The sequence below is a fragment of the Sciurus carolinensis genome, chromosome 10 (genome assembly GCF_902686445.1).
Source record: "Sciurus carolinensis chromosome 10, mSciCar1.2, whole genome shotgun sequence".
Classification (NCBI taxonomy): domain Eukaryota; kingdom Metazoa; phylum Chordata; class Mammalia; order Rodentia; family Sciuridae; genus Sciurus; species Sciurus carolinensis.
Genome location: NC_062222.1, coordinates 25,213,035 through 25,238,619, shown reverse-complemented (window position 1 = coordinate 25,238,619; position 25,585 = coordinate 25,213,035). Strand labels below are relative to the sequence as shown.

At 37.5% G+C, this 25,585-nt stretch overlaps 1 protein-coding gene across 1 annotated transcript in view; it reads left to right on the top strand.

Annotated features, from left to right (window-relative positions):
• The first annotated feature begins 5,123 nt into the window (after positions 1–5,123).
• Positions 5,124–25,585, top strand: part of Iqcm (IQ motif containing M) — a 319,309-nt gene continuing 298,847 nt past the window's right edge. Inside the window, 3 exon segments of the mRNA XM_047565986.1 lie at positions 5,124–5,130; positions 5,237–5,319; positions 7,153–7,417. Of these exon segments, the coding sequence (XP_047421942.1) occupies positions 5,124–5,130; positions 5,237–5,319; positions 7,153–7,417 (355 nt within the window).

Genomic DNA, 25,585 nt, shown 5'->3' with positions numbered 1-25,585 from the left:
TCTTTCTGTATCTTCAGTTCAAAGATTTACTGGAACTATACAGAACCCTTAAGACAGTTGATGAGCCATCATTGCAATAACATTAAATGGATGAAATATGAAGAATGAGTTTTCCTTGAAAGAAAAATAAATACAAGAAATTATTTTAGGCAAGTGAAACTTTTGGGATTAGAAGTACTCACATTTTTTTTTCTCCATGGAAATGTTAATATTTGCACTCACTCATAGGTCAATTTAATATCACCATTTCAATGTCTTCAAGACTTTTTTTTGTAAAGCATTTGTTATTGCTTATAATGATTTATTCTCTCTCTCTCTCTCTCTCTTTCTCTCTTTGCAGTGCTGGGGATTGAACCCAGGCCTTGCACATACTAGGCAAGTCGTGTACCACTGAGTTATACTCTCAGTTTTGGGTCTTAGTAACTTGAAGAATCCCAAGAATGCAGATGTTATTATCTGTGAACACATTTATTCATTAGTTTTGTATAAAAAGAACTGTGATATGAGTTCATTCAAACTAAATTAGAAAGTTTTTTTTTTTTTGCTATTGAAGCAATGAGGATTGACTAATGATATTAATTTTTTTAAATGCTGTTGGAGGATATTTTGGTTCAATGATAGTAATACAATAATATCAGTAGTAATAATAATAATTGCACACTTATTGAAAGCTTATTTTGTGCCAGGTGCTGTGCTGAGTGCTTTGCAATAATATCTAAATCCTCTTAAGTCTCTATTATTATTATTATCCTCATTTTACAAATGAGAAAACTAAGGTATAAGATAATAAAAGAAGGTTCATGAGCAAATTTGAATTCAAACACAAAATAGTGTGACTTGGGCATGACAATGCTTAAAAAAATCATTCTATGAGTAAAGGTGGTCAGTATTTCCAAATAAACCAAGGCTGAGGGATGGTTGTCAGTGCAGAAGGAGCAGGCATTGTGACTTCCTTTTAATAATTTCAATTATAATGTGAACTTGAATGCATAAAAGCTGCAAGCTTAATGTTCACCCCATTGTGAACAAAGAAACAGGCCTCAGAGCTAACTAACAGGACGAATCATTAAGGTCAGAGTTGTTTAATTTCTCATAATTTTAGATTCATTTGTTGAATATGTACATATCCTTGGACTTTATGAAGAAACAACCCTAGCTAGCATTGCCTTTTCTAAGCATGGAGATAGGAATTATCTGGTGTCACCTTGGGAATTTAACTCTTCTTCAAGGCTTTTTTTTTTTTGGTACCGGGGATTGAACTCAGGGACCTTAACCACTGAGCCACATCCCCAGACCCCTTTTTATATTTTACTTAGAGACAGGGTCTCCCTGAGTTGCTTTATGGTCTTGCTAAGTCACTGAGCTGGCTTTGAACTTGTGATCCTCCTGCCTCAGCCTCTCGGGCTGCTGGGATTGTAGGCATGCACCACTGCACCCAGCTTCAAGGCTAATTTTTAATTTCGGAAGAAAATCAGAAGAGCTGCCTCAGCACCTGAAATGACAGCAAAGGTTCGGAGCTGCCAGCTTGGAGTCAGCATGTCCACACGCTGTCAGTGGAGCCGCTTTGGGAACCATGCACAATCGCTGCACTCTGACCACAGCTGTCTTTCTCTGCTCCTTTATGAACATTCTTAAGGCCTCATTCCATTCAAGACTCTCATGCCTGCTGTATGGGTTCGCTGAGGCTGGACCTCAAAGAGTCAGAAGCTGTTTGTTGGCCCCAAGAAGGCCATGAGGGTTGCCAGAGTGGACCTGAGCTTCTCCATGGCTCATAAAGGGACCAGTGACCCTTTTGGGTGGGAAATTTAGGCACACTGATCAACAGAGAGCCTAGCTAGGAAGAAAATGGTATCTTGGGAATTTAACTACTCTGTCAACAGCTAATTTTTACTTACTACTGGGAAAATCAGAACAGCTGCATCAGCACGTTAAATGACATCAAGGGTGCAGGAGTGCAGGCTTAAAATGCAAATGTCAGTGAAATGTGAGCATTTCACCAGAGTGGCCAGCCAAGTCTCAGAGGAGTCTCTAGTCCTGTAGTCAAAAGTAATGGCATCAGGAAAAGCAGCAGATGGGTGGAAAAAAGCAGCATGTGACTCGGGAGACCAAAGCCTCTGCAGACCCGCGGCACAGCTGTGTGGCTTCAGAAGGCACTAAGGCCCTCTGCCTCTCAGAGCTTCGCCTGTAAATGAAGACCAGATCATCTCTAAGTTCTTGGCTGAAATGAAGACATGATGGTTTTTATAAAGCTACATTTAAAAAAAGAAAAAAGATGACTTAACATTTCATTATATAGCTTGTCATGTACATGACTCATGACCACATCATAATTAATTGTAATTAAAATAATTGTTAGGGAGGTTCAATTAGTAAGAAGGGAATTGAAGGAGGAAAGGAGTGTTGTGAGAGGAGGAATAAAAGGGCAAGTTGTAGAGCCACACCTGGGAATAGCTCACTTCTCTCCTCCAGGAGGGAAGGGCTCTGGGTAGAGGCCTCCTCAAAGCAGAACTGGATTTTAGTTGAAACTTGATTAAACAGACAGTCCTCATTTCTGAGCTCCGTCTCTTCCATGTGAGGACAGTGCCTCTTATGGCTCCAAGTTGGGAAATGCACATGAATGATTTTGTGATTTGCATGTGAGTCTGTGCTGCATTCTGTGCACTTCTCCAGAAATATGTGCACAAAGTCCTGACAGTGATTTTTGCCACCAATCAACATCCTAGGAAATACATAGTCCTGTCTGTGGGGCAATACAATGGCCTATCTAGGAGGGCAGGAGGATGTGAGTTTGGTAATGACTTGAAAGCATGTCCACAGTAAGAGTGGAGGGAGGGAGGGGCTGGAGAGCAAGGGGATCTATTGTTCTTCCTACATATCTCTAGAGGGACATCTCCAATGCTGTGAATGTTATTGGGGCACCTTTAGTATACCTCCTATTCTAACCCAGTCCTTGTAAGGTAGATTTAGAGGTCCTTATTCCTCTCCTTTTTTTTCTGGGTTCTTCCCTGTGATTCCTTCCTCATTGTAATGGCTTCTTTAGGCCTGCAAGTCTACACGGTGAGAAGCAAGGGGTTATTTTGAGCAGAATGAAAAGAGAGTTTTGCCTCAATAATTTATTATGAAAATTTCAAACTTATAGTAAACTTGAAAGAATTTTAAATCAACACCACCCAGGTGTTTTAGTTCATATTTTGCTGTACTTGATTGAACATGGATTTATTCATTAATCAACATTCATATTAGTTAAATTTAATGTTTGTTTATAGTTTTTCCATAATTACAGAGCATTTAACTATATGTAGCATTTTACTATATAACAATATTACACATAACTACGTAACTTTTTATGTAATATATAAACAATACAGAAATCTTAAATGCACATTTATTGAGTTTTGATAGTTATATATGTCTTTCTAACCCTCGTTTCTATCAAGTAATAGACTGTCATCATCATCTCAGAAAAAATTTTTCCTGTCTTTTTTCAGTTAATCCTTGATACTCCACATGGAAGAATCACTATTCTTTCTATCATAGATTGGTTTTGTCTGCTTGAGAACTTCATATGAGTGCACTTTTTTTTTTTTTGTAAAGCTGCTCTAACTTGGTGTAATTTTTTTGAGATTTTTCTGTGTTGTTGTGCATGTGAGTAATTTGGTTTGTTTTTATTGCTAAGTGGTTTTTGATTGTGTAAGTATACCACAATATGTTTATCCATTCTCTTGTCTGTACACATCTGGGTCCTTTCCAATTTGGAATTATGAGTAAAGCCACCATGAACATTCTTGTAGAAGTCTTTTGTTCACATGTTTTCATTCTTTTTGGTAAATATCTGGGAGTGGAATTGCTGGATCACAGGATGGATAGTTGTTTAGATTTTAAAGAAACTGCCATACCTTTTCCAAACTGATGACCCAGTTTTACATTTCCACCAGCAATACAAGGGTCTCAGTAGCTCCATAGCATTAACAACATTGTGAGTTATCAATCTTGTTAATTTTAGTCATTCTGGTGGGTGCATGAAGTATCTCATTATGGTTTTGATCTGCATAAAGATGGAGTTTTTAATTGGTTAAAAATTGAGTCTATAAAAAGAATATCCCTAAAGGAAGTTGAGTTATAGAAATGAGGAGCCCACTGGATAGATGAAGAAGCTAATATCAGCAGATAATATGTTTAAATTTTACTGAGTTGAGATTAGGAGGAGGAAGCCAAGAAATACAGATATCAGGAACAGCTAATATAAAGGAAATATATGGGGAGAAAATCTTGGACAAGATTAAATGAGAATGATATTGATTGCCTACATGCTGTAGAAATCTATATATAGTCTGAGTTAAAAGAAATTAAGAAATATAGATAAATAGAAATGAGTTGAGTTATTGCTATCATGTTACTTATCTCTTGGTATATATATTTTTATTTCGAAGCTATTCCTATTCTGTATATTTATGGAAGCATCTTATTTTGCAGTTAAACATTTTTTCAACAAGTTTTTTTTTTTTTTTTTTTTTTTTTTTTTTTTTTGGGTGCTGGGGTTCAAACCCAGGGCCTTGTGCTTACAAGGCAAGCACTCTACCGACTGAGCTATCTCCCCAGCCCCTCAACAAGTTTTAAGGTAAATATTCTTGAAGAAATTTACAGCCATATGCATTAGTCATCAAGTATAGAAAACACAGACTCATTAATAACTTTTGTGCCCAAAATATGTTGTCTTCTATAAAGTAATATTTAAAGAACTTCCAAACAGATGGATATTTCACTTTTGTGTGTTTTATTTTGTTTTCCTAAGCTTTAATATTCTTTTATTGGTTCTTTTTACTTATACCTGACAGTAGAGTCCATTTTGATGTAATTATACATGCATGGAGTATATCTTATTCTAATTAGGGCCCCGGTCTTGTGGATGTATGTGATGGTGGGATTCACTCTAGTGTTTCATATATGTATACAGGAAAGTTATGTCAGATTCTCTCTACTTTCTTTCCTATTCCTATCCCCACTCCCTTCTGTTCACTGAGTTTTAATAATTTTTAAGTAGCAAAATATTATGTTAAGTGATCATTGTATTGATTTCTTTTGTATCCACTTATAATGTCCACTTATAAAATTTACTTTTTATAATGCCCTGTAAGATTCATAACTATCCCCAAAACTTAATCTGATAGTTTCACTGTTTTGATGGAGACAGTAGAAGTAACTACTTTTTTAAAAAAATGAAATGTTTCTCTTTCAGGTTCTACATCAGAGATCGTTCAGCAAGATTTTTTTCAAGAAGCAAAAACTCTCATTGCCCGACATTATGAAAGAATAAATGAGGTTAGTGCTTTGTATTTATCTATCATTGTTTTTTAGAAGACTATTTTTGCATACTACAATGGTTATTCCAAAGAATCAGATGAACCCTAATATGTGATAGGTTTAAAACAGAAGAGAAAATAAAACCCTCAGTAGCTATAAAAGTTGATTTCAGATGGCATTTAAAAATAGGATTTTTCAGTCATACACATTTTTAAGTATATACATGTATTTAGTTTGCACATTTAATACAATTTTGGATGTTTTCTTTTGGTGAATCATATAATGGGATGATTTGAACATGTTATCTCAAGTGAGTATCTCTTTAAACACTGTGTGGATGAAGATAAAGTGAGAAATACAGTGGGAGGTGCATCTCAGAGTGTTTGCCCCTAGCAGGACTTGATTACCTGTGTCTTCATCCAGGTCTCTTCACATTAGAATGGTCTGCTTGCCACTCTGATACCTCACTGAGGGCAGATTGGCTTTTTTGGAATGTCGCCACCTCCAGCAACAGGCATCTTGCCCAGCTCAATAAATATTTGCTAAATGGCAGAAATCTGGAAGATGAGAAGGAGCAGTGGAAGGGAAAGGGCTGGCCAGGAGACCGAGGAGGGTCAGCACAGGATGACATTTTGGAGAAGAGTATCCACAGAGCAGTTGGGAAATCTGGAGGAGGGGCAGCTATTGTGAAAAATGGACCTTTGGGGAGACCAGTGCGGGAAGGGGATCTTCCCATGGTGTACTGCGTGCCTATTTCTGGTTTGAACACTTAAAAAAAATTTTTTTTTACAGAATTTTAAATGAAGATATTAAATGTTTTATAATGCTTATTTTGGTAGGAAGGAAGGTAGTAATTTTTACTTATGTTTCTTTTGGATGGTCCTCTTTGCTGAGACTGGCTATAGGTGGTTTTAATCTTGCAATCAACATTGTTATTAACATCACTTATCAATTTTTCCCTTAATAAGTTTAAAATAATTTTCAATCATATTGATTTCACTGGAAAGAGTTCATTTCGACACACATGCCTTAGAAATGTTATCTGATAATAACAGCCTCAGGTTGCCTGGCCAAACAATGCCAGCATGCTAGCCTTTTTGTTGCATCTTGAGTTGGGAATGATTTGAAATGACAATAATGTGACCTTTTCCAAACCTTTTTGGGGGGTTGGGAGCAGAGAGTGATTGCTGTGTCTGTCTATAGAGCAATTATAATTGTTCAGATAATTACCCATCAAATGCCTGGAGCTGTATTAGTTTCCTTTATTCAAATAAGAAGGAATTAGGTGGTTAAAAGAATCTAAAATATATATATGCTATTATCAGTATGGTTTTCATAAGAACCTACCTCCATGTACATTCAATTATTTCCAGTTTAGCAGAAGAAGAGATTTGGAGATGCTAGCATTTTATGGGTATTTAAAAGTTCTTCAAAGATGGTTGAAAGAATTAGATTCTTATATGTCTATTTAAAATGAACTTTGAACCTATATTTTAAAATATCACACTTGAAGGAAAAGTTAATATTTTAAAATTAACATTTCTTTTGATGTGGGATATAAACCTCATACTTGTGAAGGTGTTTTGGAGAGTTACATAGAATAACACTTGACTTAGCTAATTTTTTCATGTACTTTATAGTGAATGCCAGATGCCATAAGATACTTAGTAAAATGTATTTGGTGAAGTCACAATTTTGCTTATTGATTAAAATTTACATTATTAATGTATTACAAAGTTATTAATTTGTTTTTAAAATATGTTAAACACTTATTCATTTGTTGATAAAATTTATTATGTAATTTTCCTAAATGAATACTAAAATCAATTTTAAAATATTTTCATTTTATAGAATAAAATTCAAGGTCCTTCTATAAATGTCTTTAGAAATAAACATCAAAAACTGAAATCCAGCAAATACATACCATTAAAGATTAAAAAAAAGGAATCATTTGATGTCCAAGAACATCGGACAGCACTTAGAAGTATTGGTTTCTCCAAGGAACTTTCTAAAAGTGAAACTTTAGAGGAACCCTCAAGACAACAAACTTATTTTAAGGAGCCACACATTTCTAAAATAAAGGAAAAATACCAGTGTATAGATCTTTTTACAAAAGGTAAGTTTTGGGTGGAATCAAGAAATTCAGCCAGCAGGCGGGACCTATAATCCCAGCGGTTTGGGAGTCTGAATCAGGAGGATCCAGAGTTCAAAACCAGTCTTAGAAAAAGGGAGGCACTAAGTCAGTGAGACCCTGTCTCTAAATAAAATACAAAATAGGGCTGCGGATGTGGCTCAGTGGTTAAAGTTCCTGAATTCAATCCCAAGTACCCTCTACTCCCCCAAAAAAGCAGCAATTAGTAGATGGAACTATTGACTTTCTGTGTGCTTGTAATAGAATCTAAACTTTAAATTTGAGCCATGAAAGATGGGGAGGCGTGATTAACAGAGCTGCCAACTTCTGGGACCACCCAAAAATGAAAAGAGCATCTGAATGGGAAAAGGAATTTCAGGGGACCAGACTGGCTGGTGTGTCTTCCAGCAGTGACATTCTTTCTACTGCAAATCATCAGTAACTCTTTACTTCACTGTTACTAGAGCAGTCATCAGATTAGAGGCCTGAATTTTGTTGTTGAATGAGGTAGGTGAGGCAGGCAACTTATAAATAATACATATAATATACATTATAAATACAAGTATGTTCCCCAAAACCCTAAAAAGATTTTTTTTTAAATTAACTGTAGTGTTTTCCCTTAAGACAAGTTGTATAAAGATTTACTCCCTATCAGAAACTTAGTAAATTGGAAATTGGAGGTCTACTCAAGCAAAGTGTTATTTTCCTGGGAGTAATAACTTAAATGAATGAACTTTTCATAACACATTTCTAGTTATGGCTTTCAATCCCTTATGCTAATTTTCTCCTCTTAGTTATATTTGTAAACATGCTCATTCATTCATTCATTCATTTGTATTTTTTTTCACTCCACAAAAAGTGCCTGCTCTGTGCCAAGCACTATGTTAGGAACTACAGAAACCAAAATTAAATTAAAAGACTGAGACTGTTGTATGGGATTAAACACAGGGTGATCATTGCCATAATAGAGGTGAGTACAGAGTGTCTTGGAGACTTTGAGGAGTAACCAAGCAAGGGCCACAGTGACAATTTATCAGAGCAGATCTCATGAGAAATGGTTTTAAGGAGAAGTTTGTTTGGAGGTAGTGTAGGGACCCAGAGGCCATATTGAGCATTTAGAGCAAAGCATATTCAAGGTCTAAAGGGTGAAAAATCATGATATATTTTGGGAATGAAATGATGTGGTAAGAAACGACATTGGGAGGAGGGAGTAGGGCTAGATTTTGAGGGAACATAAGTGGGAATTGAATCTGTGTGTCATGAAAAACCAGTGATGACTTTAAACCTGTGGTTAAGGATGGGGTAAGGTGTGACCAGTTATTTCTTTTAGGAAAATAAAATGGGCAGCAGAGGCTGCGGAGAGAATGGCAGTAGAGAGTTAAATTGGGAGGCTGGCGGGGACAGGGATGGTGCAGGGAAGAGACATCGGGCCTCTCCCAGCAAAGCAGTGAAACATGGTGTGTGGAGGAGAGATGGCAGGAAAGTGTTTCTCCAGACGCTAGTCCTGAGTGACTTCCTATGGCAAAATTGTTGTTTGGTCAGATAAGTTTGAAAAAAAAACCTATTATTTTCCTCTCTTGAATATTCATGTTGATCATTAATATCTTAAAACTTCTGAAAATTACTGTAAAAAAGAAATCAGTTTACTGTTTTTAGCCTGGCTATCCCCAATTCATTTGACCAAAGAATATCATTATTTTTCATATTATGCCAATAAAGGTTCTTGAGTCTAGTTTTTTTTTTTTTTTAATGTATTTTGGTCAATTCAGAATTAGAGGACTGTTTTAGGATAATGTAATAGGTTTTTGGAAGATCAACTGGTCGTGAAATGAAAATGAAGATACTGAGAAAGATATTGAGGTTTCTAGACTCAAATTGGACAGATGTCATTGAATTGAAACAGGGATTCTGTGGGTATTTTGGTCTGTTTCTGCTACTATAACAAAATACTTGAGACTAGGTAATGTATAAATGGCCTAAGTTTAAACCTAAGTTTATTACTAAGTTATGGAGGCTAGGAAGTCAAAGATGAAGGCACCAAAAGGTTGGTGTGTGGTGAAGGCCTGCTCTCTGCTTCAAAGATGGTGCTTTAACATTGTATCCTCTGGAGGGAAGGTCTTTTATGTGGTGGGAGGGATGGAAGGGAAAAGGGGACTCGGCAGCTCTCTGAAGCATCTTTTATTAAGGCATTAGTCTCATTCATGAAAGTGGAGCCCTTATGGTTTAATTACTTCCGAAGAAACTCCACTTCTTAACACTACCACAGTGGGTCTTAGGTTACAACAAAAATTTTAGAAGGACACAAACCTTCCGACAATAACAGGGAAGAAGCAGATAATGGACAGGCAGGGAGAAGAATGGGGGAAGTTAATGACTTCTACTTTAGACCTGTTGAGTAGGCATGCCTATGAGATAACCATTAGGAAGTTGGGAAAGGAGATCTGGCACTTAAGAGATTATAGTAGATGAAGATTGAAGATAGTTCTTTGTGCAGGAGGGCCCATTACCATGCTGAGACTTTGAGGTTCACACATTTGTTCCCTGATAGCCATTTATTTATTAAATGATGTATAGTGAAACAAAGGTATGCTACTTGTCCTTAAGAGTTCAAATTTGGGGGGGGTTTCAAGATGGCGGACTAGAGGGTGACTGCATCTCCTGCCACTCCAGAACTCAGGATTCAAGAAGGGGGGAGGTATTGAGAGACTCGGACCATCTCAGAGACGCTGGGTGAGTTGCTCCCACCGGGTGAAGCTCGGCCCGGGTGGCAGGCCGGGACAGTGGACAACTTCTCGGAGTAGGGCAGGGCTGTGAGAGGTTTTCCCCAGCATCCCGGCTCCATCCAGTGGCAGGCCCATTCCATGGTCAGCTTCTTGGAGCAGGTCCGCCTAGTGAGAGGCTTTCCGAGCACACCCAACTCCGAGACCCGCACCCAGCGGCGGGTCCTGGTCCCCAGACAGCTTCTCGGAACAGGGCAGGGCAGTGAGAGGCGATCCCCAGCAGCCCGGGTCCATCTGGTGGCAGGCCCAGCCCACAGCCAGCTGGAGCAGGTCCCCCTAGTGAGAGGCTTTCCGTGCAAACCAGCCCCAAGCGGCAGGCCCTGGTCCAGTCCTCAGAAATCTTCTCGGACAAGGGCAGTGGGACCTAAGGCTTTCCAAGCATCCTGGCTCCATCCACCAGCAGGCCCAGTCCACAGTAGGCTTCTCCGAGTAGGCCCGCCTAGTGAGAGGCTTTCCGAGCACACCCATCCCCCAATCCCACACCCAGCAGCGGGCCAGGGGCAGCATTCTTCTGAAGAACTGCATTATCAAGTTTCTCCAAGATTCAGGCTACTGAAGGTTGGGAGGTGATATGCTGGAAATCTACAGGGACCCTATAAGCCAATAGAGGAAATCTGCAATATCTCAGGGACCCACTGACATCTGACCAATATGAGAAAACAAGGGAAGAAAATGTCCCAAACAAACCTAGAAGCTATATCAATAAAACCCAATGACAGCACAGCAGAAGAAATGTCAGAAAGGGAGTTCAGAATGTACATAATTAAAACAATCAGGGAAGCAAATGAGGAGATAAAGAGCAAATGCAGGCATTGAAGGATGAGATGAAAGCAAATGCAGGCATTAAATGATCACACCAATCAACAGTTAAAAGAGCAAATATGGGAAGCAAAAGATCACTTCAATAAAGAGTTAGAGATACTTATAAAAAACCAAACATAAATCCTTGAAATGAAGGAAACAATAAACCAAGTTAAAAACTCCAGAGAAAGCATAACCAATAGGATAGAACACCTGGAAGACAGAACCTCAGACATTGAAGAAAAAATGTTTAATCTTGAAAACAAAGTTGACCAGAGATGATGGTAAGAAATCATGAACAGAATCTCCAAGAACTATGGGATATCATGAAAAGGCCAAATTTAAGAATTATTGGGATAGAGGAAGGCACAGAGAAACAAACCAAAAGGAATGAAAAATCTATTCAATGAAATAATTTCAGAAAATTTCCCAAATCTGAAGAATGAAATGGAAAATCAAGTTCAAGAGACCCACACCAAGGCACATTATTATGAAAATACCTAACATACAAAACAAGGACAGAATTATAAAGGCTGCAAGAGAAAAGAATATAATTACAAGCAGGGGGAAACCAATAAGGATATCAGCAGATTTTTCAATCCAGACCCTAAAAGCTACAAGGGCCTGGAACAACATTTTTCAAACCCTGAAAGAAAATGGATGCCAACCAAGAACCTTATACCCAGCAAAACTTACCTTCAGATTTGATGATGAAATAAAATCCTTCCATGATAAAAACCAGAAGAATTTACAAAAGAAAGTCGGCATTACAGAACATTCTCAGCAAAATATTCCATGAGGAAGAGATGAAAAACAATGATGTAAATCAGCAAAGGGAGGAAGTAGTCTAAAGGAATAGTCAAATAAAGGAGAAACCAGGTCATGTCAAAAAACAAAAATGAGCCAAATGACTGGAAATACAAAACATATCTCAATAATAACCCTGGATGTTAATGGCCTGAACTCATCAATCAAAAGACATAGACTGGCAGATTGGATTAAAAAGAAAAATCCAACAATATGCTGCCTGCAAGAGCATCTTATAGAGATAACCACAGACTAAAGGTAAAAGGATGGGGAAAAACATACCATACCCATGGGCACAGAAAAAAAGCTGGAGTATCCATCTTCATTTCAGATAATGTGGATGTCAAGCCAAAGTTAGAAGAGATAAAGAAGGGATAAAGAAGGACATTTCATACTGCTTAAGGGAAGCATAAATCAGTAACACATAACAATCATAAATATCTATGCCCCAAACATTGGCTCAACCATGTACGTCAAACAAATCCTTCTCAATTCCAGAAATCAAATAGACGACAACACAATAATACTAGGTGATTTTAACACACCTCTCTCACCACTGGATAGATCTTCCCAACAAAAACTGAATAAAGAAACCATAGATCTCAATAACACAATAATTTAGACTTAACAGACATATAGAATATACCATCCAACAAAGAACGAATATATCTTCTTCTCAGTAGCACATGGATCCTTCTCTAAAATAGTCCATATTTTATGCCATAAAGCTAATATTAGCAAATACAAGTAGAGATATTACCTAGTATTCTATCAGATCATAATGGTATGACATTAGAATTAAATGACAGAATAAAAAACAGAAACGACTCCAAACACCTGGAGATTAAATAATACGCTATTATATGATGAATGGATAACAGAAGATATCAGGAGGGAAAAAAAAATTCTTAGAAGTAAATGAGAGAACAAAGACATATCACATCAAAATCTCTGGGACACTATGAAAGCAGTACTTAGAGGAAGATTTATTTCATGGAACACATTCGATAAAAGAAGTAAAAATCAACAAATAAACGACATAACACTACAGCTCAAAGCCCTAGAAAAAGAAGAACAGATCAACACCAAAAGTAGTAGAAGACAGGAAATAGTTAAAATCAGAACTGCAATCAATGAAATTGAAACAAAAGAAATAATAGAAAAAATTAACAAAATAAATAGTTGGTTCTTTGAAAAAATAAAATTTATAAACCCTTAGCCACACTAAAAAAAGAGAAGAAGAGAGAAAACGCAAATAACTAAAATTCGGAATGAACAAGGAACTATCATGACAGACACGAGTGAAATACAAAACATAATTAGAAGCTAGTTTGAAAATCTATACTCCAACAAATCAGAAAACCTCAAAGACATCAACAGGTATTAGAGACATATGAATTACCTAAACTGAACGAGGAGGACATACACAACTTAAATAGATCAATTTCAAGTAATGAAATAGAAGACGTCATTGAAAGCCTACCAACAAAAGTCTGGGACCAGATGGGTTCTCAGCCGCGTTCTACAAATCCTTTAAAGAAGAGCTCATTCCAATACTTCTCAAAGTATTCCATGAAATAGAAGAGGAGGGAACTCTCCCAAACTCATTCTATGAAGCCAATATCACCCTGATACCTAAACTAGACAGAGACACATTGAGAAAAGAAAATTTTAGGCCAATATCCTTAATGAACATCGATGCAAAAATTCTGAACAAAATTTTAGCAAATCGCATACAAAAACATATTAAAAAGATAGTGCACCACGATCAAGTGGGTTTCATCCCAGGGAAGCAAGGTTGGTTTGACATCCGGAAATCAGTAAACCTAATTCATCATATCAACAGACTTAAAGTCAAAAATCATATGATTATTTCGATAGATGCAGAAAAAGCATTTGATAAAATACAGCATCACTTTATGCTCAAAACACTAGAAAAAATAGGGATAGTGGGAACATTCCTTAACAGTGTAAAGGCCATCTATGCTAAGCCCAAGGCCAATATCATTCTAAATGTTGAAAAACTGAAAGCATTTCCCTTAAAAACTGGAACAAGGCAGGGATGCCCTCTTTCACCACTTCTATTCAACATCGTCCTTGAAACTCTAGCCAGAGCAATTAGACAAACCAAGGAAATTAAAGGGATTTGAGTAGGAAAAGAAGAACTCAAGCTATATCTGTCTACTGATGACATGATTATATATTTAGAGGAACCAGAAAATTCCACCAGAAAACTTTTAGAACTCATAAGTGAATTCAGTAAAGTAGCAGGTTATAAGACAATGCTCATAAATCCAAAGCATTTTTATACATAAGTGATGAATCTTCAGAAAGAGAAGTTAGGAAAACTACCTCATTCACAATAGCCTCAAAAAAATAAAATACTTGGGAATCAATCTAAGAAAAGAGGTGAAAGACCTCTACAATGAGAACTACAGAACACTAAAGAAAGAAATTAAAGAAAACCTTAGAAGATGGAAAGATCTCCCATGTTCTTGGATAGGCAGAATTAATATTGTCAAAATGGCCATACTACCAAAAGTGCTATACAGATTCAATGCAATTCCAATTAAAATCCCAATGACATACTTTATAGAAATAGAACAAGCAATCATGAAATTTATCTGGAAGAATAAGAAACCCAGAATAGCTAAAGCAATCCTTCGCAGGAAAAATGAAGCTGGGGGTATCGCAATACCAGAACTTCAACTCTACTACAAAGCAATAGTAACAAAAACGGCATGGTATTGGTACCAAAATAGACAGGTAGATCAGTGGTACAGAATAGAGGACATGGACACAAACCCAAATAAATACAATTTTCTCATACTAGCCAAAGGTGCCAAAAATATGCAATGGAGAAAAGATAGCCTCTTCAACAAATGATGCTGGGAGAATTGGAAATCCATATGCAACAGAATGAAACTAAACCCATATCTCTCACCGTGCACGAAACTAAACTCAAAATGGATTAAGGACCTCGGAATCAGACCAGAGACCCTGCAGATTATAGAAGAAAAAGTAGGTCCAGATCTTCAACATGTTGGCTTAGGATCAGATTTCCTCAAGAAGACTTCCATAGCACAAGAAATAAAAGCAAGAATCAATAACTGGGATAGATTCAAACTAAAAACCTTTCTCTCAGCAAAGGAAACTATCAGCAATGCGAAGAAAGAGCCTACAGAGTGGGAGAAAATCTTTGCCAATCATACTTCAGATAGAGCACTAATCTCCAGAATCTATAAAGAAATCAAAAAACTCTACACCAAGAATACAAATAACCCAATCGACAAATGGTCTAAGGAAATGAACAGACACTTTACAGAAGAAGACCTACAAGCAATCAACAAACATATGGAAAAATGTTCAACATCTCTAGTAATAAGAGAAATGCAAATCAAAACCACCGTAAGATTCCATCTCACCCCAATTAGAATGGTGATTATCAAGAATACAAGCAACAACAGGTGTTGGTGAGGATGTGGCGAAAAAGGTACTCTCATACATTGCTGGTGGGGTTGCAAATTAGTGCATCCTCTCTGGAAAGCAGTGTGGAGATTCCTCAGAAAGCTTGGAATGGAACCACCATTTGACCCAGCTATCCCACTCCTATACCCAAAGGACTTAAAATCAGCATACTACAGAGATACAGCCACATCAATGTTCATAGCTGCTCAATTCACCATAGCCAGATTGTGGAACCAACCTAGATGCCCTTCAATTGATAAATGGATAAAGAAACTTTGGTATATTTATACAATGGAATATTACTCAGTCATAAAAAATAAGAAAATTTTGGTATTTGCAGGCAAATGGATGAAATTGGAGAATATCATGCTAAGTGAGTTAAGCCAATCTCAAAAAACCAAAGGAAGAATGATCTCACTGATAAGTGGATGGTGACACATAATGGGGGTGGAGGGGGAAGAATGGAGGAAGGAAGGACTGTACAGAGGGAAAAGAGGGGTGGAGGGGTGGAAATGTAGGGAAGAAAAATAACAGAATGTATCAAACAACATTACTGTATGTAAATGTATGATTACACAAATGGTATGCCTTTACTCCATGTACAAACAGTGAATCAACATTTATCCCATTTGTTTACAATAAAAATGAATTAAAAAAATACAAACAATAAAAAAAAGTTCAAATTTGATGTACATGATTTGCATGCTGTGGGATGGAGGAGGATGGGTAATTAGAATGTACTATGATTGATAACTGTATAGAAACAAACTCTGCTGCTTTGAAATCATTCGGCGATACTCTTTCAGATTAGGAGTAAGAGATGCATTTCCAGGAAGTTTAAAGTCTTTGGTAAATTTTGATGTATGAATAATTAATTCAAGAAAGAAGAAAAACGTTGTCAAGTTAGAAGGCTTAGCATCTACCTGATGATAGAATTCTGAAAAGGTGATCATGGTATGTTTAATGGAACTAAATTGTTTTTCTAGAACTGGAACATGAGGTTTGGGATTGGTAACTAGATACTGAAGAGCTTTGAATTTTAACCTAAAAGTATAGGGGTCATCCAAATATTTTCAAGAAAAGTTGCAATCTCATTTGTACTTTAGAATGTTTACTGGCAGCAGAGATGGAGTGTGAGTTTGGAGGCATAGAGATCAATAAGGAGATGTTAATTCACATGAGAGAGGATGACTTAAATTAAGACAGCTGTACTGGGAATAGAACCGAAGGAAAGGTGTTTACAGCTATTAGGGAGGTAGAGTCGTCTAGGCTTGGTCAGCAGTAGAGCATGAGAAGGGAAAAGCCAGCTATTAGGGAGGTAGAGTGGTCTAGGCTCGGTGAGCAGTAGAGCATGAGAAGGGAACAGCTATGGTCTCAGCCTAGTGGTTTCCTCTAAGAGGCAGCACAGAGCCATGATGAACTAGAATACATAGCAATTTAGAAGGTGGGAGAGGCATCCTATGTAATGGTAAAGCTGCCACCAGGAATAAGTTGGAATGTAGGCCCTGTGCCTCCTGAGCCTTGTAGCTCTAGGTGAAGACGTTCAGACACAGCATTATGGTAGTTTCTGAATGCCTTTGAGAAGTTATAATATATATATATGTATATAAAAGAAGAGTTGAACTAAGAAAAGTTACTGGCTAGTTCCCAATGAGAAATGAAATGCCACAGAGTGATACCAGGTATTTGGGCCTTTGTTTTTGAGCAAATACCCTATGACTTAACATTGCAGAAAAAATAATATTAAGGATGTATCTTTCACAGCCTCACCCATTATCTCAGATGACCTCAGGGCAGTCACCAGTAAGAGACTAAAGTTGAGGGGTAAGGAAACCAAGGGAATGTTAGAACTTTGTATAAAAAAAGGACTCTGAGAAAATCTGGTAATATACACTGTGGTGTTTCATTCAGTCATGAAGAAAAATGAAACTATGTCATTGCAGGAAAATGGATGAAACTAGAGACCATTGTGTTAAATAAAATAAATCAGATTCAGGAGGTCAGGGGTCGTATGTGTTCTCTCATATGTGGATGCTAGAGAGGAAAAAGGAAAACAAAGCGGGGGACAGATCTCATGAAAATCAAAGGGAGATCAGTAGATGAAAGGGACCAAGGGGTGGGAGGTGGGGAGGAGGGGGGAACTGCTGGGGAGTGATATGGGCCAAATTATATGGTGTATTGTGTGCATGTATGAATACATAGCAATAAACCCCATCAGGATGAACAACTATAATGCACCAATTTAAAAAAGTGAGAAAAAAAACTAAGCTAGAAAAAAAAAAAAGACTTTGAATGTTATGGTTATTGGCATATAAAGTTGATTGGAAACAAATAGATTGTAAAACTACCAAATTTTTTAGAAAATTCCAATGCTGAAAAAACCATGAGACTTGATTTAATTAAATGTTCACAAAGTAAAATAACCCACAGGAAGTGAACTCCACACATTATATGCCTCCAGGGAGGATAATAGCAAGATGTGGCTGGGAGCAACTAAGAGCCTTGAGAGGCCCTGGATGCAGGAGACACTGCAAAAACAAAAAGACTAAGAACAACAACAACAGAATGCTTCCCAGAATAGAATCATTGTATAGTCAAAGAACATCCCCAGGGGGTCTTCTTGGTAATGCTTCAGCAGCCCAGCAGAATTCTGTACCCTCTCTGGATGGGGGACTACTGTGCCTATTCTTTTCTTCCCTCTCACTAATGGAAGTTTATTGTGGTTTTCTTGCACCTGCTCTGTTACTGTATGCCATGCGCTTTGGTGGGAAGCTGGGTATAATTATTGAATTTGGTTTACATATTATTGGACCGTAAAGATTTGACAGAAATCGGAAATGAACTGTTCATCCTGGACTCAGCCGGATGCAGTGCCTGGGACAACTTCGGGTGGTCTTGCTGGGGGAGGGGAAGTGTGTGTTCTCTCAGCAATCATGAATGGGTGGCTATTTGATGTCCAAAAGGGCATGCTATGGCAGGATGGGTAGATAATCCATAGACTTCTGTCTGTTTAACTCTAGCACAGGGGATAGAACTAGGGGCTTTGTTTCACTGAGCTATATCACCAGCAACCCCACATTTGTTTCTTGGTACTAGAGATTGAACTTGGGTGGTTTATCATTGAGCTTCATCCCCAACCCTTTTTATTTTTTAAAATTTTATTTGTTGTTTTTAGATACACGGAGTACATCTTATTCTAATTGGGATCCCAGTCTTGTGGATATAGATGACGTGGAGATCCACTGTGGTGTATTCATATATGAACATAGGAAAGTTATGTCGGATTCATTCCCATTTGTCCAACTTCTGTTCCCCCTGCTTCATTGTCTGTTAGCATCCACATATCAGAGAGAGCATTCAGCCTTTGCTTCTTTGCTTATTTGAGATTGGCTTATTCCACTTAGCATGATAGTCTCCAGATCCATCCATTTACTGGCAAATGTCATAAAGCCATTCTTTTTTATGGCTGAGTGTATTCCATTGTATATATATATCACTTTCTTTATTCATCTGTTGAAGGGCACCTAGGTTGGTTCTGTAGCTTAGCTACTGTGAATTGGTTTGCTATAAATACTGATATGGCTGCATCACTGTAGTAGGCTGATTTTAACTTCTTTGGATTTATACTGAGGAGTGTGATAACTGGGTCAAATGATGATTTCATTCCTAATTTTTTGAGGAATCTCCATACTGCTTTCTGGGGTGACCAATCCTTTTTATTTTTAATTTTGAGACAGGGACTCACTAAGTTGTGGAAACTGGCCCTGAACTTGGGATCTTCCTACTTGGCTTCCCAAATTGTTGGGATTATAGATATGCACCACTGTGCCTGGCTTTAGACTCACACCTTTTCTTTATTGATACTTGACTAAAATATGTTTCTCAGGTCCCTTATAGTTGGCTGGACTCCAGAACATGTTTGCCTTAGTGGATTATAGCTGTAGGTGACACACACCCATGCAGTCATCTTGTATTCTCTAAATTGGCTCTGAGAATTTCCAAGTGTGAAGACTCCTTTCCAATGTCCATCAAGCAACTGTAGCTTTATTTATGTAATAGAGGTAATATTTTTTTAATATCTATTGATTTCAAAACTTTTTTTCATTAAGTAACTATATATTATATATAGTAACTATATATTATGGATTGGATATGAGGTATTCCCGTGTTAATGCAGGAATGTTCACAGATGAAATGATTAGGGTTTTTTTTTTTTTTTTGCAGTGTTGGGGATTGAACCCAGGGCCTTGTGCTTTCGAGGCAAGCACTCTACCAACTGAGCTATATCCCCAGCCGCCAGGTGAAATGATTAGATTATGAGGGTGTGACCTAATCAGTCTGTCCCAATTTGAATGGACTAACTAACTGGGTGGTAACTGTAGGTAGGGTGGGTAGTAGCTGGAGGAGGTGGGTCACTTGGGTCTGCCCTGGAAGGGTTCATCTTCCCTGTGATTCTTTTTCCTTTGTCTGTTTCTGGTGGCCATAAGGTGGACAGCAGTCCTCTGCCACACTCTTCGCTATGATGCTTTGCCTCACTTTGGGCCCAGAGCAATGAAGTTAGCTGAGCCTGGACTAAATCTCTGAAACCATGGGCCCAAATGCTTTGCCTCCTTTAAGTTGTTGTTGTCAGATATTTTGGCCATAGCTGTGCGAACATGATTAACACACTAAACAAAACTCAGTGCAGAGAATATAAAGGTGAGAGAAAGTAGACCTGAACTGTGTTCTTATGAAGCTCATCGTCTAGCTGGAGAGACTCATCAATTAAATAATCACATATATATAGACTAAGAGTGTGTACTGAGTGAAGTGGACCTGGCCTGAAGGTCAGGAAAGCCTTCCTAGAGGAAATGACATTCGAGCGATGAGGTACAAGGTGAGTAGGAATCACTCAGACTAGCAGTTGGAAAATCTAGCAATGAGAAAAACCATTTGCAGTGAATCAGAGTGGGGCACTCAGGAGTGCTTTCAAAGTGAAAAAAAGAGCTAATGTGGCAACAGTTTTTGAGAATGAGCTAGAGATGTGAACCGAGCCTTTACAGAAACAGAACTTTGTATTAAATGGTTGCTGGTAAATGCTGAACAGCTGGCTCTGGTGCAGGGCAGGAGGAAGCCCTGGTTTGTAGCATTTGCTGATTTCCGTGGTGTAAATGCTCCTAACACAGCCAATTGCAGATTACCAGTGTGACATCACTGATGGTAGGAGTTGAGAGGATCTGCCTTTAATCAGCTCTCCTGACAGGTGCCAGTGACTTCAGCACACCACTGCAGGGAGGCTGTTGAGTGAAACACTTTTCATACACCTCTTGAGATCTTCTCAGCCTCACCTCCTTCCACCCACTCGAGCCACTGTTATGGTGACTGGTTTCTGCTCTGGTTTCCTTGGCTTCTTCCTGGCTTGGGATACACCATACTGCACACAACTTGGTTCAGGCCTGCCACTTGAGTGGGCCGGAAGGGTGAATAGGGGCCGATGGATAATGATTCCTCCCCTCTTTCCTCAGGCATAAGGGTTTCAGTACCATTCCATAAAGTTTTCTGAAGTTTCCAAAGAGCTAAGTAAGCATTCAGTGTAACAGGGTGATGGATGGTCAGGTCAACACAGATTCTTTTATTTATTTTTATTTTTTAAATTTTTTAAAATTTATTTTTATTGTAAACAAATGGGATACATATTGTTTCTCTTTGTACATGGAGTAAAGGCATACCATTTGTGTAATCATACATCTACATAGGGTAATAGTGTTTGATTCATTCTTTTATTTTTCCTTTCCCCCCACCTCTCCGTTCCCTCTTTTCCCTCTATACAGTCCCTCCTTCCTCCATTCTTGCCCCCCTCCCAACCCCCATTAAGTATCATCATCCACTTATCAGCGAGATCATTCTTCCTTTGGTTTTTTGAGATTGGCTTATCTCACTTAGCATGATATTCTCCAATTTCATTCATTTGCCTGCAAATACCATAATTTTATCATTTTTATGGCTGAGTAATATTCCATTGTATAAATATACCAAAGTTTCTTTATCCATTCATAAATTGAAGGACATCTAGGTTGGTTCCACAATCTGGCTATGGTGAATTGAGCAGCTATGAACATTGATTTGGCTGCATCTCTGTAGTATGCTGATTTTAAGTTCTTTGGGTATAGGCCAAGGAGTGGGATAGCTGGGTCAAATGGTGGTTCCATTCCAAGCTCTCTGAGGAATCTCCACACTGCTTTCCAGAGTGGATGCACTAATTTGCAACCCCACCAGCAATGTATGAGAGTACCTTTTTCCCCACATCCTTGCCAACACCTATTGTTGCTTGTATTCTTGATAATCACCATTCTAATTGGGGTGAGATGAAATCTTAGGGTAGTTTTGATTTGCATTTCTCTTGTTACTAGAGATGTTGAACATTTTTTCATATACCTGTTGATTGCTTGTAGCTCTTTTTCTGTGAAGTGTCTGTTCATTTCCTTAGCCCATTCGTTGATTGGATTATTTGTATTCTTAGTGTAGAGTTTTTGAGTTCTTTATATATTCTGGAAATCAGTGCTCTATCTGAAGTATGAGTGGCAACGATTTTCTCCCACTCTGTAGGTTCTTCTCTTCTTTCAAAGGAAACATTGCTGATGTTTCCTTTGCTGAGAAAAAGCTTTTTAGTTTGAATCTATCCCAGTTACTGAGTCTTGCTTTTATTTCTTGTGCTATGGGAGTCCTGTTAAGGAAGTCTGATCCTAAGCCGACATGTTGAAGATTTAGACCTACTTTTTCTTCTGTAAGATGCAGGGTCTGTGGTCTGATTCCAAGGTCCTTGATTCATTGTGAGTTGAGTTTTGTGCAGGGTGAGAGATAGGGGTTTAGTTTCATTCTGCTGCATATGGATTTCCAGTTTTCCCAGAACCATTTGTTGAAGAGGCTATCTTTTCTCCATTACATATTTTTGGCACCTTTGTCTAATATGAGAAAATTGTATTTATTTGGGTTTGTGTCCATGTCCTCTATTCTGTACCATTGATCTAACTGTCTATTTTGGTACCAATACCATGCCGTTTTGTTACTATTGCTTGGTAGTATAGTTGAAGTTCTGGTATTGCGATACCCCCTGCTTCACTCTTCCTGCTAAGGATTTCTTTAGGTATTCTGGGTTTCTTATTCTTCCAGATGAATTTCATGATTGCTTGTTCTATTTCTGTAAGGTATGTCATTGGGATTTTAATTGGAATTGCACTGAATCTGTATAGCACTTTTGGTAGTATGGCCATTTTGATAATATTAATTCTGCCTATCCACGAACATGGGAGATCTTTCCATCTTCTAAGGTCTTCCTCAATTTCTTTCTTCAATGTTTTGTAGTTTTCTTTGTAGAGATCTTTTACCTCTTTGGTTAGATTAATTCCCAAATATTTTATTTTTTTTTTTGAGGCTATTGCAAATGGAGTTGTTTTCCTCATTTCCCTTTCAGATGTTTCGTCGCTTGTGTATAAAAATGCTTTAGATTTATGTGTGTTGATTTTATACCCTGCTATTTTGCTGAATTCATTGATGAGGTCTATAAGTTTTCTGGAGGAGTTTTTTGGATCCTCTAAATATAGAATCATGTCATCAGCAAATAGTGACAGCTTAAGTTCCTCTTTTCCTATTCGTGTTCCTTTAATTTCTTTAGTCTGTATAATTGCTCTGGCTAGTATTTCAAGAACGATGGTGAATAGAAGTGGTGAAAGAGGACATCCCTGTCTTGTTCTTGTTTTTAAAGGGAAAGGTTTCAGTTTTTCTCCATTAAGAATGATGTTGGCCACAGGCTTAGCATAAATACCCTTTACAACATTCAGGTATGTTCCTACTATCCCTATTTTTTCTAGTGTTTTTCAGCATGAAGGGGTGTTGTATTTTGTCAAACGCTTTTTCTGCATCAATTGAAATAATCATGATTCTTATCCTTAAGTCTGTTGACATGATGGATTATGTTTATTGATTTACGGATGTTAAACCATCCTTGCATTCCAGGGATGAACCCCACTTGATCGTGGTGCACAATTTTCTTAATATGTTTTTGGATATGGTTTGCCAGTATTTTGTTAAGGATATTTGCATCTTTATTCATCAAGGATATTGGTCTAAAATTTTCTTTTCTTGATGTGCCTTTGCCTGGTTTGGGTATGAGGGTGATATTAGCTTCATAGAATGAGTTTGGTAGGGTACCTCCTTTTCTATTTCCAATACTTTGAGAAGTACTGGAATGAGTACTTCTTTGAAGGTCCTGTAGAACTCAGCTGAGAATCCATCTGGTCCTGGGCTTTTCTTGGATGGTAGGATTTTAATGGCTTCTTCTATTTCATTGCTTGATATTGATCCATTTAAGTTGTGTATGTCCTCCTGGTTCAGTTTGGAAGAAGCATATGTCTCTAGAAATTTGTCAATGTCTTCAGTAGTTTCTATTTTGTTGGAATACAGATTTTCAAAGTAGCTTCTCATCAGGTTATGTATCTCAGTGCTGTCTGTCATGATAATTCCTTTTTCATCACGAATTTTAGTAAATTGAGTTTTCTCTCTCCTTCTCTTTGTTAGTGTGGCTAAGGGTTGGTCTATGTTCTTTACTTTTTCAAAGAACCAACTTTTTGTTTTGTCAATTTTTTGAATTGTTTCTTTTGTTTCAATTTCATTGATTTCAGCTCTGATTTTAATTATTTCCTGTCTTCTACTACTTTTGCTGTTATTCTGTTCTTCTTTTTCTGGGGCTTTGAGCTGTAATGTTAGGTCATTTAGTTGTTGACTTTTCATTCTTTTCTGGAATGTGCTCTGTGCAATGAATTTTCCTCTTAGTAGCGTCGTTGTTCTCATTGTTCTCTAAGAATTTTTTTATCTCCTCCCTGATGTTTTCTGTTATCCATGTTTCATTCAGTAGCATATTATTTAGTCTCCAGGTGTTGGAGTAACTGCTGTTTTTTATTTTGTTATTGATTTCTATTCTCAGTCCATTATGATCTGATAGAGCACAAGGCAGTATCTCTATTTTTTTGCATTTCCTAAGGGCTGCTTTGTGGCATAACATATGGTCTATTTTCGAGAAGGTTCCATGTGCTGCTGAGAAGAAAGTGAATCCATTTGTTGATGGATGCAATATTTTATATATGTCTATTAAGTCTAGGTTATTGATTGTGTTATTGAGTTCTATGGTTTCTTTGTTTTTTGTTTGGAAGATCTATGCAGTGGTGACAGTGGTGTGTTAAAGTCACACGGAATTATTGTGTTGTGGTCTATGTGATTCCTGAAATTGAGAAGGATTTGTTTGATGTACAGGGATGCACCATTGTTTGGGGCATAAATATTTATGATCCTTATGTCTTCCTGATTTATGGTTCCCTTAAGCAGTATGAAATGTCCTTCTTTATCTCTTCTGACTAACTTTGCCTTGAAGTCCACTTTACCTGATATAAGGATGGAAACCCCCACTTTTTTACTGAGTCCATGTGCATGGTAGTTTTTTTCCCATCCTTTCACCTTTAGTCTGTGGGTATCTTTTTCTATGAGATGAGTCTCTTGGAGGCAGCATATTGTTGGATCTTTCTTTTTAATCCATTCTGCCAGTCTTTGTCTTTTGATTGGTGAGTTTAGGCCATTAATGTTCAGGGTTATTATTGAGATATGATTTGTATTCCCAGTCATTTGGGCTTATTTTTGGTTTTTAACGTGACTTGGTTTCTCCTTTGAGTGGACTTTTCTCTAAGGTAGTTCCTCCCTTTGCTGACTTACATTGTTGTTTTTCATTTCCTCCTCATGGAATATTTTGTTGAGAACATTCTGTAGTATAGGCTTTGTATTTGTAAATTCTTTTAACTTATGTTTATCATGGAAGGATTTTATTTCATCTTCAAATCTGAAGGTTAGTTTTGCTGGGTATAGGATTCTTGGTTGGCAACTATGTTCTTTCAGAGCTTGAAATATGTTGTTCCAGGCCCTTCTAGCTTTTAGAATCTAGGTTGAGAAGTCTGCTGCTATCTGTATTGATTTCTCCATATATGTAATCTGATGTTTTTCTCTCGCAACCTTCAAAATCCTATCTTTATTTTGAATGTTAGGCATTTTCATTAAAATGTACCTTGGTATGGATCTGTTGTGATTTTGTGCGGTGTTCTGTAAGCCTCTTGTAATTGATTTTCCATTTCATTCTTCAGGCTTGGGAAATTTTCTGATATTATTTCATTGAATAGGTTGTTCATTCCTTTGGTTTGTATCTGTGTGCCTTCCTCAATTCCAATCATTCTTAAATTTGGTCTTTTCATGATGTCCCATAGTTCTTGGAGATTATGTT